Source organism: Alternaria burnsii, assembly GCF_013036055.1.
Source record: "Alternaria burnsii strain CBS107.38 chromosome Unknown 730, whole genome shotgun sequence".
Lineage (NCBI taxonomy): Eukaryota > Fungi > Ascomycota > Dothideomycetes > Pleosporales > Pleosporaceae > Alternaria > Alternaria burnsii.
In genome coordinates, this window is record NW_024066110.1 from 49,821 (window position 1) to 62,424 (window position 12,604).

The 12,604-nt window shown below is 51.5% G+C and overlaps 5 protein-coding genes across 5 annotated transcripts; 3 read left to right on the forward strand and 2 right to left on the reverse strand.

The window, feature by feature from the left end:
* Nucleotides 1-1,857: 1,857 nt before the first annotated feature.
* On the forward strand, nucleotides 1,858-3,723 carry GT037_003419 (mfs general substrate transporter; the record flags this gene model as incomplete). Its single annotated transcript, XM_038928466.1, has 3 exons — nucleotides 1,858-2,146; nucleotides 2,215-2,327; nucleotides 2,377-3,723. 3 exons carry the CDS (start codon nucleotides 1,858-1,860, stop codon nucleotides 3,721-3,723), a joined length of 1,749 nt encoding a protein of 582 aa, XP_038788173.1.
* A 173-nt stretch (nucleotides 3,724-3,896) lies between these two features.
* Nucleotides 3,897-5,003, reverse strand: GT037_003420 (uncharacterized protein; the record flags this gene model as incomplete). Its single annotated transcript, XM_038928467.1, has 1 exon — nucleotides 3,897-5,003. The coding sequence occupies one exon, from the start codon at nucleotides 5,001-5,003 to the stop codon at nucleotides 3,897-3,899; it is 1,107 nt and encodes a 368-aa protein (XP_038788174.1).
* A 1,308-nt stretch (nucleotides 5,004-6,311) lies between these two features.
* On the forward strand, nucleotides 6,312-7,043 carry GT037_003421 (enoyl-hydratase isomerase family protein; the record flags this gene model as incomplete). Its single annotated transcript, XM_038928468.1, has 1 exon — nucleotides 6,312-7,043. The coding sequence occupies one exon, from the start codon at nucleotides 6,312-6,314 to the stop codon at nucleotides 7,041-7,043; it is 732 nt and encodes a 243-aa protein (XP_038788175.1).
* Nucleotides 7,044-7,878: 835 nt separating this feature from the next.
* Nucleotides 7,879-9,963, forward strand: GT037_003422 (cellobiose dehydrogenase-like protein; the record flags this gene model as incomplete). The annotated part of the gene is made up of 3 exons (XM_038928469.1): nucleotides 7,879-7,927; nucleotides 7,975-9,366; nucleotides 9,428-9,963. The coding sequence occupies 3 exons, from the start codon at nucleotides 7,879-7,881 to the stop codon at nucleotides 9,961-9,963; spliced, it is 1,977 nt and encodes a 658-aa protein (XP_038788176.1).
* Nucleotides 9,964-10,112: 149 nt separating this feature from the next.
* On the reverse strand, nucleotides 10,113-11,639 carry GT037_003423 (fad dependent oxidoreductase; the record flags this gene model as incomplete). Its single annotated transcript, XM_038928470.1, has 2 exons — nucleotides 10,113-10,858; nucleotides 10,910-11,639. The coding sequence occupies 2 exons, from the start codon at nucleotides 11,637-11,639 to the stop codon at nucleotides 10,113-10,115; spliced, it is 1,476 nt and encodes a 491-aa protein (XP_038788177.1).
* Nucleotides 11,640-12,604: the final 965 nt, after the last annotated feature.

Here is a 12,604-nt window from a genome sequence, read left to right on the forward strand (position 1 = left end):
ATTGTTGATGATAAGGGGTGACTGGAGTAATAACTGTGAGTATCGAACGGGGACGTCTACAGCACTGTTGGTGTTTCGTGAGCATGTCACCCAAGGTAAGAGTGGTGGTTAGATCCATTGTTGATGGCTACTGCCTGGCCAGTCTGGAAGCAGAAGTTTGGTGCTGCCATTAGAACCAAGAGCGTATCTTGTCTCGAGGTAATTTCAATGCAGGTCCGGAGCGTTCGAGGGATGGAAGGCACATGTCTGGGATGTCACTGAGGGGCTCGTTTGTTCTAAGTTTCGCCCTATGTTACACACCGAGCATACACATGAGTCTATGTTAAAGGCGTATCAAGAGAGCGATGGTATATACCTTCGCGGAGAGTTCTGGTACTACAGTACACACCAGGGAAAAAAAAATCTCTTTCGTAGATGTCTTTGCAGGGCTTTGGATGCCAGGAATCTTGATCAAGTTTCCACTCAACAACGTCGTACGTAAGTTGTACTTGGCAGCACTACCGAGGCAATACGAGCTCAACACAAAGGTCCTGGATCCTAGCATCGAGTACGTCGCGTGACATTCCCTCCTGTCGATACGACTTGCTTTAGGCCGGGCCCACAATGGTACCTACTCGGCGCGTCTTGCCAGGGCAGGTATGTGGCTTCTGGAGGGTCTTGCTTCTGTGGAGCCGGTCAGGGTCCGAAAACCTGCCACAATTAACGGCAGATGCCTCGTTCGCAATCTGAACGTTTCAGTCTCGGTCAATCCGTAGATGGGCAGTCGCCGACCGCGCATCCCACAAGTGTCGATCTCGCATTGATGCTGGGGTTGGAGCGGTCCCGCCTTCTGGAGTCGTATATCTCAGGGACGTCATGCCTGATCTAGGCATGTAACGAGAACACTCGAGCCTCCCCGCTTACCGCCGGTGTGATCAACGACTGAAGATAATTTCAGGCCGGTTTTATTAGCCATTTCGCGTGCGCAAAGCCTGAGAAACGTTAACGTAATCGGCACATCCCTAGCTAGTCGCGTTTCGGCACGCGGCAAAATTTGGACCCGCGACAGGCGAATAGCGCGCAGCCTCGCCATCGGCGCGAGGAACAGACGCACTCGCCACAAAGACGAGCCACAAAGACGACGACTACCATTATCAGTCAATCGCGACCGATCTCTCCAGCACAGATTCTAACAGGTTCATCGAGGGCTCACCATGTAATCAACTGTCATGATTGCGCATGGGGCAAGGTCCTGCAGACGCACAACCGCACAAGACGTGAGACTGCGAGAAGCTTACCAGACTGATGGTTTTGACTAAGGCCAAGCCTAAAAGATCGAGCGAACCACAGCAGCGACGTTGGATGATCTTTGCAGTGAACGGCACAGCAACGTGCTGGGCTGGTGCTTGGTCCACCCAAGCACTACGTCACTGCGCGCCTTAATAGCCGCTACCTTGGCGCACTTCAGCAATTGCTCCACATCATCTGTCCGTTCCAAAAGATTTTTTGACAGGCGTTGGGGAGAACTGGAGTATATGAGGGGCCGTAGTCCTACTCCGGGACCGAGCTCATACAACTCTTGTCATCTAAATTCCCTGCGACTTTGCTGTCGCGGAAGCTTGCCATACTCCAATACACAAGCTTTTCCAAGCCTCACAAGCCTTTAGCATCCTGCTTGGGTGAAGACGCCGTGACGGTTCCAACACACGACCAAGCATCATATTACATCGACATCGACCCCGACGAATCGACGACCCTGAACAGGATCATCCCAATCGCGACTCCCTCCGTTATCAGACCCTCACTACCATAGCGCCATCCCCAAGCAACAACCACACCTAACCTCCATCGCGCTACCACCACCATCTTTTCGCCAAGATGGCTCGGACTATGTTTGTGAATCCCTTCAAGGCCCACCACGTCGACGAGTTCCCGGGTGTTCATGTGCCTCTTGATGATTCAACCCATCGCGCTTCTGTAGCTTCCACTCACCCACGCGCCTCCCTCGGAAATTCAGAGAAAGCCAAAGACGATGAGCCCAACGACCTTAGGCGACCTGAAAGTAATGCATCAAGTGGTGTTGTTAACCATGGCATGACAGTCGCAGCACTAAAGGCAGAGATTGAAGCAGATGTCGCCGCCTCAGACACCGACACGCCATATGACCGTACGTCGTGTGGCATTTCCTATCGTTTTGGGTAATCGTTATGAAATATCAGTACTAATACTCTCCAGGAAAGTCCAAGGTCATCAACAGAGCTTTGCAAGACATGGGAATGGGTCGCTACCAATGGCAGCTTTTCGCTCTTTGTGGTGGCGGTTGGATGGCCGACAACTTGTGGCTGCAGGTGCGTTTGTCAAACTCGTCGACTGTCAGCAGGACTTACCATAATGTAGGGTGTCGCTCTAACACTGCCTCAACTTAGCGCTGAGTTTGGTGTCAGCGAAACGGAAGTCCGATACACCACACTATCGCTGTTCCTCGGTCTCTGCATTGGCGCGTCTTTCTGGGGTACCGCGTCCGATATCATTGGCCGCCGTCTCGCTTTCAACTTCACTCTTTTCCTCGCCGGTGTCTTCGGTCTTGCTTCAGGCGGCGGACCCAACTGGATTGGCACGTGCGCACTGTACGCATGTATCGGTCTCGGTGTTGGTGGAAACCTTCCAGTCGATGGCGCTTTGTTCCTCGAGTTCCTGCCCCAAACATCCGGAAACCTCTTGACGCTACTTTCCGTTTTCTGGCCTGTTGGTAATTTGATCGCTTCGCTGCTGGCCTGGGCTTTCATTCCCAACTTCTCATGCCCTTCTGGTACTCCGATTGGGCAGTGCAGCAAGGCCGACAACTGGGGCTGGCGATACCTCATCTTGACTCTCGGTGCGATCACGTTCTTCATGTTCATCTGCCGCTTCTTCCTCTTCCATCTTTACGAATCGCCCAAGTTCCTGTTGTCTCGTGGTCGCCAGGCTGAGGCCGTCGCTACCGTCTACGGTATTGCGCACTACAACAAGACGCACACCTGGCTCACCGAGGACATCCTCAACCAAATCGGCGGCGACCAAGAAGTCACCCAAGAAGATGCGAAGCTCAGCGTTTTCGAGATTATCAAGCGCTCCCTTAGCCGATTCTCGATGAAGCGCTTCAAGACATTGTTCCAGGATAAGAAGATCGGTCTCACCACTGCCCTTTTGTGGTTCCAATGGACGACTATCGGTATGGCATATCCGCTTTTCAACGCTTTCCTCCCACAGTATCTTGCCAACTCTGGTGGTGATGTTCAGAACGACACCAGCACCGTGTACCGCAACTACGCCATTACTGCCATTGTCGGTGTTCCTGGATCGATCATCGCTTGCTACACCGTCGATATCAAGTACGTTGGTCGCAAGGGTACCATGGCCATCGCAACCGTCATCACCGGTGTCTTCGTGTTCCTGTTCACCATCTCGTCCGACTCCGACTTCCAGCTCGCTTTCACCTGTCTCGAAGCTTTCTTCCAGAACATCATGTATGGTGTTCTGTACGCGTACACACCTGAAGTCTTCCCTGCACCTATCCGTGGCACTGGCACTGGCATGAGCAGTTTCTTGAACCGCGTTGCTGGACTATGCGCACCGATTGTTGCTATCCAGGCTGGTGACAGCAACCCCAAGGCCCCCATCTACGCCAGCGGTGGATTATTCATTGCGGCGTTCTTCAGTATGCTGATATTGCCGATTGAGACAAGAGGCAAGCAGACTTTGTAGACGGTACACATAGAGTACCTGACGGCAGGACCGTATAGCGCAGTTACATATTAATTACTGCTAAGAATTGATGAGTCTCAATTTCATGTTCAAGCTCTGTCTCATCGTATTCCAAGATGTGGTGCAACTAACCTCCGTTCCAAATTTGACACACTACACATATGCTTCGTCCCTCAAAGCCTGACCCTTGCCTCGCCGAGTCTCAATTTCCACCCTTTGAGCCATACCTCAATCTGCTTCGCCGTAAGATTCTCAACCTTTGGTAACATCTCCAGCGCATTCTTATTATGAAAGACCATGGCCTCTTGCTCCCTCCCCTCGCCCGCTGCTGCCATGAAACCATGCATCTTAAACACTTTCGGATCAAGTAGGCCAAGCCATTGCGGGAGCGTAACACCCTTGACCGCCAAACCAAACTTCTCAGTCAAGACATTGTGCAGAAGAACCCAAGGTGCGGGGTTAGGATGCATCATGTTGTATACTTTGGTCACGTCGTTGTTACTCGGCTGCGAAAGTGTAATGTTGGTGATGCCTTCTGCAAGAGCATCGACAGGAATCCAGTCGACAGCGTTCATGTGAACAGGCCAGCAACCTAGTTGCTGGCTTGTCTTGAAAGTGACCCATAGCCAGCCTTGTATTGGCCAGCCTGGGGAACTAGCAGTCGCAGACGACAGTCCACCAATCTGGCCTGCACGTACGATGGCGATGCGTACGCCGGAATCTAGGTTCGCGCGGGCCAGAAGTTGCTCAGCGATGCATTTGCTCTGTCCGTACCCGCTATCCGCAGCGCTGGCATATTCCCAAGCAGGTTCTTCGGGTATGAGTGGTTGTTCGGGATGACGGCTTGGCCAGTTCATGATTGAGCAGTTTGATGAAATGAATGTTACACGTGCCTTTCTGGGGCTGCCGATACCTACTTTGATGACGTTGCGTACGGCGTTGAGGAGTGGCTCAAACCTTGCTAGGGGTACGGCCCAGTTTGCGTTCCAGGCGTTGAAGACGATTTCATCGACTTCGCATACGAGTTGATTGTACTGCGTATCGTCCAGTCCAAGGTTTGGTTTTGTGATTTCGGTTGTCATAAAGTGGAGACGGCTAGAACTTGCGAGGTTGTCGCTACTTATGCGCTGCAAAGATGATGTAGTACGCTGCTCTCCATCCTCACTCCTATTGAGGCACAATATCTTGGCGCAACTGTGTTTTTGGAGTAAAGAGGCTGTGATGTATGGACCCAGAAACCCGGTCGACCCAAAGAGAGCAATGGTCTTCGGCTCGGCCATTGTGGCGTCGCCAAGATGGAGGCAATTTTGTGGTATAATTATGGTATGAGCAGCTCTCAATCCGACAATCGATGAAATAGTGACTGTTGTTGTGAAGAGTGAGCTTAAGGTGCAGGACGAGTGATAGACTAGTTTACGTTTTATACCTCAATAGTGATCAAGGCTACGAGTTTGCAATTAAGCATGGGGTATTGATGTGCCGTCCAGCTACCGTTTGGGCCTCACAAAGGGACGTCCTGCGAATCCTCACAGGAGCACCAACCTACATCCCATCCAATGAAGTGGAAGCGTGCTCCATACTGACTGTTTGCCATTGGCGTCCCGCGGTAGCCATCGTCCGTTCTTTCGTGGTCTGCATATGCCAATCTTTCGAAAAGCGCCACGATGGCTGATGATCTGACAGCACATCGCATACAACGTAGCATCGTCCGTCCTCGGGCATCGACTCAATCCGCGGACTGGAAGCTGTTGCATCGGACGCGGTGACGGCGCAACTGCGATGGCGTCCAGGCTGTACAGAATTTGGTCAAGAGCTCAGCAGTTGTGGCTGTATAGCCAATGGCATCCGCAGCATCGGAACTCGGACCATTACATGCTGAGTGGGATGAAGTCCTTATCGCGCGAGTCAGAGGCCCAGATGCAGTTTTGAGAGATGAACTTGCTCTTGCCCTCCGCCGGGAATGGGAATATGGTGGAATATAGCGCTCATGCAAGGCAAAGACCGTCAGAAGATCGAATAGAGTTTTTTAGCACTGATCCCACAACGATCATGGGGCTGGCTGTCATTACCCAATAGGATACAGTTTGCAGACAGGCGTTTTTGGGAGAAGCGCAAAGGCCACCTAGGCTTAGGTAAAGGAGCGGGTGGCTGACCATGTTTCTTTGTTCTGTTGGTGTAGCGACGGGAGAGGAGGTGGAAAGTCGAGATGGTCTAAGAGGTGATCGGGGTGAACTCCAAAATTGCAACGCCGCACGCCCTGACTTATCACATGTCCGTTCCACAGGCGTTGATACGCGCCCTTCACAACCTACGTCGCTTTGTCCGATTGTTGTTCTGGTAGATTGATGTCTACAGCGAGTCAGCATAGAGATGGCACTACCGCGCGACTCTGGCCAGGGTCCTTCCCCGCATCTCGTTGCCGAGGCTTCAGCACCATGATAGTTGACATGTTTGAGCCCGCAAAGCAGGATGAATCTTGTCGATATCGCTGCAGCTGACGGGACAGAATCTCCCAATTGCCTTGTCACCTTGGGGAGCCTCGCATTGACATCGACGTCGTAACCGCAACACGTGAACCCGCAGTCGCCATGGCCCTAGGAGAATACACAAACCTACATGTCGACCGGCACGACCAAGTCTTTGTCATCACCCTCGCCAAAGCACCTGAGAATCGCATAAACGTCAAGTTTGCACAGGAGATAATACGTGCGCTACGCGACATTGAGCAAGAGCTAGGCCCCGATGCAGAAGGATGTGTGATAACAAAGGGAAACGACGAGAAGTTCTGGTGCACAGGTCTCGAGCTAGACGAGAGCGATACGAACCCATTTGCGAATAGCGATGGCTTCTTCCCGCTACTAGCGACCTTGCTCGACTACCCGTTCCCTACTATCGCTCTGCTGACGGGCCATACCTTCGGTGGGGCTTGTCCTTTTGCTCTCGCGCACGACTATCGCATTATGAACGCGTCGCGTGGCTTCTTCTCTATGCCGCCTGTCAACCTCGGCCTGCACTTCCCTGGCATCGGCTTTCTCCCTCGACTCAAGCTTCGACCGCAGATTGCGCGAAAGATGCTGCTCGAAGCGCATCGCTGGACGGGCAAAGAGGCATACGAGGATGGTATTGTCGATGAGGTTGCAGAGCCCAAAGAGATGTTCAGGGCCGCGTTGAAGAAAGCAAACGCAGTCCAGGGTAGGGCCAAGATGGGCGTATACAGCGTGCTCAGAAATGAGCTTTGGGGTGAGGCGGCTGAGAAGATCAGAGGCATCTGCTATGTGCATGGTAAAAGGGTAACCGCACCCGCAAAGGCGAAGATCTAAAACCGTCTCTTCGGCGGCCGGACCGACGAAGATGCGCCTATCAGTTTATCAGCAACATCCGAATATACATGTATACAAGTTCACTCATGTGTCATTTGATTCCATCTACTTGGCGCTGACGATCGAAGGCTAAATTCGTCGCTTCATCTATTAGCCCTGTCAAAACACCCTTCTCATTTACTTATCGTCGACATGTTCAATACTGCACCGCGCTATCATGAGATCATCGCGTCATTCAATACATCGAACTGTTCTATATCCAACGGCGGTAATATATCGCACACGGTGATCTGTCGTGTTAGAAAGGGAAACAACTCGTGGTTCCTGGCTTGACTTGAGGCTCAAAACACTGAGAACCAGGGCTTGATCGACACCTCGTCCACGCGACTTCAAGTCCCCTCTATGAATCAATAGAAATATCATTAACCAAGCACGGAGATATGACTGTGAAAGACAGTTTCCTGTAAGCGTAACGTAGTAACAATATATTGCTAATGTGGAAGCGTATGCCACGCTCAACAGAAAGTACTGCAGTCCGAAGTACCGACCGCTCTGATATAATCCCACGATTCCATCGCATGAGCGGATCTAGGCATCACGCCCAGTCAAAGTACGATCATCGTATGATATGTAGTGGGGCTCATGGCATTGGGCGAAGGAACCCACGTTACAAGTCGATCAAGCGCATCGCGGCTATCCGGCCTACATTCGAGATTCATTTACAGATGCACAGACACATGTCATATCCCATTATAGTGGCTCGTATCCTTGATAAGACAGCGAGATCCGCTACGGCAGATCGTAAAGACAACACAGTCTTTACATCTCGCCTGCCATGAGGATAGCCAAATTAGCTTTCGGATTTGCTACTGTTGCCAACAGAGGTATGTGCTGTCATGCTATCATGAACATTGCGTTAGTGACATTACAGCAGCACATAGCCAAGTGACCAAGCGTTACTGTGATCCGGAAACGTCGATATGCTACTCTGGATGGACTGGTACTAATGGCATCACGTTTGGTCTCGCTTTGCCTGAGTCAAAAATTGCACCTTTCGATACCGTCCTGCAAATTGTTTCACCTATCAAGAATGGGTGGGTAGGGTTTAGCTGGGGTGGAACGATGCCATATGTTCCACTTACGGTCGGATGGATGAACAGTGCATCCAACACATCCATTTATAGCTCGCGAATGGCTTTCGGTTTGAGTCTACCACAGCCCTATGCTGATATAGAGTACTCGTACATCAAAGGAACCGGGTACAACACAACTCACTGGACTTTGACCGTGCGGTGCAAGGGCTGCTCGCAATGGCACGACGTGGATGGTAATCTGGTTTCAATCGATGCAAATGCATCTGCGCAAAAGTTCGCTTATGGCTTGTCGAGCAAACTGCCCGCTCAGCCAGCGAACAACAGGTCTACTTTCAACGTGCATAGTTCCTTCGGAAACTACAGAATCGATCTCACGCAAGGCCAGAATGCAGACTTTGACGAGCTAGTCGCTGCAAATCTTGTCGATGATGCTCCGACAGTATCAAGTAGTGTCTCCATACCGAGCTCGACTATCAGCTTACGACCAACGACCATGAGTACCAGTACTACATCTTCGAGCTTGTCCGAACCAACATCAACAGGAGTACCCTTAGTCTGCCCTGATGTTGGTAAACTTGCATTCCCCATTAGCACTGCGAAAGGATGGAAAGCTACAAAGGTAGCAGGAGACCTGATCCAACCAAGAGGGCTGATCTTTGACACTCTAGGTAATCTCCTCGTTGTACAAAACGGTTTGGGTATTACGGCTCACAGTGTCACGCCAAACGGCTGCCTTGCCTCGTCAAAGACTCTCATCCCTCAGCGGAATCTCAACCATGGCATTGCGCTTAGCCATGATGGGAAGACCCTGTACGCTAGCTCTGCGACCTCGGTGTTTTCATGGACATACGACGCAAATACCATGAGTGTATCAAAGAACTCTACAACAATTCTGACTGGAATGGACAGTAGAGGACATGTTACAAGGACGCTCTCATTCCCACCACAACATCCAAATCTTCTAATTGTGTCTCACGGGTCTAACGACAACTTCGACTATGGCTCGGCCGATATACAAACCGGTCGATCATGCGTCAAAGTCTTCGATACCACCACTATTCCTGAAAATGGTTACGACTATCCAACCGGCGGCTATCAGATGGGTTACGGACTCCGCAATGAAGTCGGGCTAGCATTTGATGCTGAAGGTATGCTTTGGGGCGTTGAGAATTCTTCTGACGAGCTGCATCGTACCATTGACGGGGTATCTGTGGACATCCACACTGATAGTAAGTGTCCGTGTATGAACTGCATATGTAACATATACTGATCTCATACACCGCGGTTTAGATCCAGCTGATGAGATCAACTACCTGGGTGACCCCTCGAAAGAAAACACAAACTGGTATGGGTACCCGACTTGCTACACCGTCTTCAACTCAGAATCCATCACCGACAAAAAGTTTGCAATGGGTGATCAATTTGTCTTGGAGCCCAACGCCACTTTCACAGATGATACGTGTATGACACGGAGTATGCCGCCTCGCCTTGCTCTTCCAGCTCACTCTGCACCCCTTGACGCGGCTTTCGATGGGAATTTCACTAGCATGTACATTACCATTCACGGGTCCTGGAACCGCAGTCCTTCAGTTGGATACAAGATCATCCAAGTCCCTTTCGCGAACAGTGCCCATGGATTCGGACCAAAAGCGGCCTTGAACAGCACGCATTCTTGGACTGATATCTTCTGGAATCCGGACGTGGATCACTGTTCAACTACACAGTGCTTCAGACCCGTGAGTATTGCGCAGGACAAGTACGGCCGGATGTATGTTACTAGTGACAGTGGAGCGGAAGGAGAGATGATAGTTTTGGGAAAGGAGTAGACGATGAGTTATGTGTGGATAGCTTGTATAGCTCAGCATCAGGCTCAAACTTGGCAATTATAGTCGTTCCCCGTGCATTGTTAAGATCGTCTAGTCTGAGAATGCCAGGCAGTCAAGCGAGACTCCTGACACATTCTACGTTCCACCGCCTACTCTACGGCTACTTTCTCCCATTTGAGCCCATCCTCCAAGCTCCCCCTTGTTACACCCCAGTTATCCGAGAACCAGTTATCGCGCGGCTTCCACGGTCCAGTATTCGCACAGTTCGGCATCTTCTTCATCGCGTTCTTAACATAGGTACTGTTGAGCGGACTAGCAGACACCGTCTTCTCCTTGTCTTTCTCGTCGATGATGGGCACAACGCTTGTGTAGCCATGTTGCTCCTGATGCTTGATAAGGCGGACGAAAAGACGGGATGCCGTATCAGAGCCTAGTGTCCATGACGCGTTCCAGTACCCGATAATGTTGCCAAGGTTGGGGAGGGAAGTGAGCATAGAGTTGCGCCACATGTATTGCGATGCCACGTCGACTTTCTTACCGTCGACGCTGACGTCTATGCCGCCGAGGAAACGCATGTTGAGGCCTGTGGCTGTGACGATGATGTCTGCGTCTAGCTTCTGCCCGCTGGAGAGTTCGATGCCGTCTGAGACAACGCTCTTGATAGTATCCGTAACGATATGTGCTTTGCCTGAGTTGAAAGCCTTGAAGTAATCACCGTCGGGACAGAGACACATGCGTTGTTGCCAGGGGTTGTAGCCAGGCTTGAAGTGAGGATCGACGGGGAAGTCGGGGGGAAGCTGTGCTGCGGCCTTGTTGACGAGGAAGGATTGTGCAAGTTTAGGGAACCAGATGCAGAACTTGTAGAGGAGAATAGGGACGAGAGTGAACATGAAGCCTGATCAAACTTGTCAGTAATCGGTTTCGAGGTCGAAGAGAGGGGACGTACGTTTGTATCGTAGAGTGAACCACTCTGGTGCCCACTTCTCGAACCATGCTTGGTCTTTCTGAGGGAGGCTCATGATATACGATGGGCTCCTCTGCAACTGCGTCACACTGCCCACACCGCCATCCACCAGCGCAGGAAGCAGCGTTATTGTTGTCGCTCCACTACCTACGACTATCATCTTCTTGCCCTTGTAGTTGAGATGCTCGGGCCAGAACTGCGGATGCACGATCTTGCCCTGGAACTTGTCGATGCCTGGGATGTTTGCTTGCAGAGGTTGATCGTAGTTGTAGTATCCTGTGCCTGTGATGAGCCATTTGGTCCAGTACACCACTGTTCGCGGCTCTCTTCCAACCTCATTGCCGACTTCCACTTCCAATCTCCAACGCTGTTCCTCACTCCTCCAGTCCGCCTTGATGACCTTGTGTCTATAGCGAATCTTCTTGTCCAGATCAAACGTGCGCGCCGTTTCTTGCAGGTATTCCATGATAGCCTCTCCTCTTGCAATCGGGTTCTCCGCCCTCCATGGGTAGAAGTTGAATCCCAGGGTATGCAGATCCGAGTCGGATCGCACGCCGGGGTATCTGAACTGCGACCATGTTCCACCGAGTTCGTGGCGCGCTTCGAGAACGGCAAATTTGGCCTTGGGGAGCGATTCTTGGATGCGGTAGGCCGAGTTGATACCACTGAGGCCGCTGCCGATTATCAAGACGTCAAAGTACGAGTCGATCATGATGGGCCGGCTGTGCTGACGGTGCTTACTGTGGGGACAGGGTGCCGACGCAGGTACGCGGCGTGGTAACAAGGTCGGGGTGGCAGATACGATTGAGTGTTTGTGGAGTGTTTCGCTGAGTTGAGACGAGCAAAACAAAACAAGTGGTGCAAGGTAAAGTCCGACAAAAGGTAGGGACTCTGGTATGCAGTCAGTGGTGAGGCTGATGGGCAATCGCAAAGGGGAGCCGGTGCATATCGACGCTTTGTACCAAACTTGTTCAACGTCCGAGGTGTCTCCACCCCCATCGTGCGACGCCACAGCTTGCGCGCTCTACCCCACCGCTGACATCTTCGTCCATCATCTAGTTCATTCACGGCCGTCTTTCACCGCCATGCGATTGGAGTGTCGTTGGCACTCGTTGGTGTTGGCGGAGCGGTTAGTACGTCACCGACTTTTTTTGCCGAGGCAGATCCTTAGTTGCTTTTGCTGTGTGATGCGCACACCTTACCGGAAACGGTAATGTCACTTGCGGCACGAGGTAGGGCTCGCTCGGTTGACTCCTTTCGGACCACTATCGTTGAGAAAGGCTACTTCTCTCTGTGTCTATGTAGGCTTGATTCCGAAAGGCCTAGTCACATGTACCCTGTAGATCATGATCAACAGTCAATTCCCACGTTGTCGGACGCATTCATACCACAAATTCCTAATCATTCAGAATCTCAAGACTTCCGAAAGCGAATGCCTCGGCACAACAAACAACTGAAGCAATAGGGCCAAAGCATATCTCAAGCGCATCATAAGACACCAGATGACACCACGCGCAGATCAGAGAGCGAACCGAGGCAGGCAAACATGGTGGGTAGCAGAGGTTCCGATAGGCTGACAGTCATCGCAGCCGGTGTAATCCATATCCTGTCTTTGGCCCACACACTTTGTAATCTGTCATTGTTGTCAGTTTTTCCTTTACATGGTCGCTATGGAGG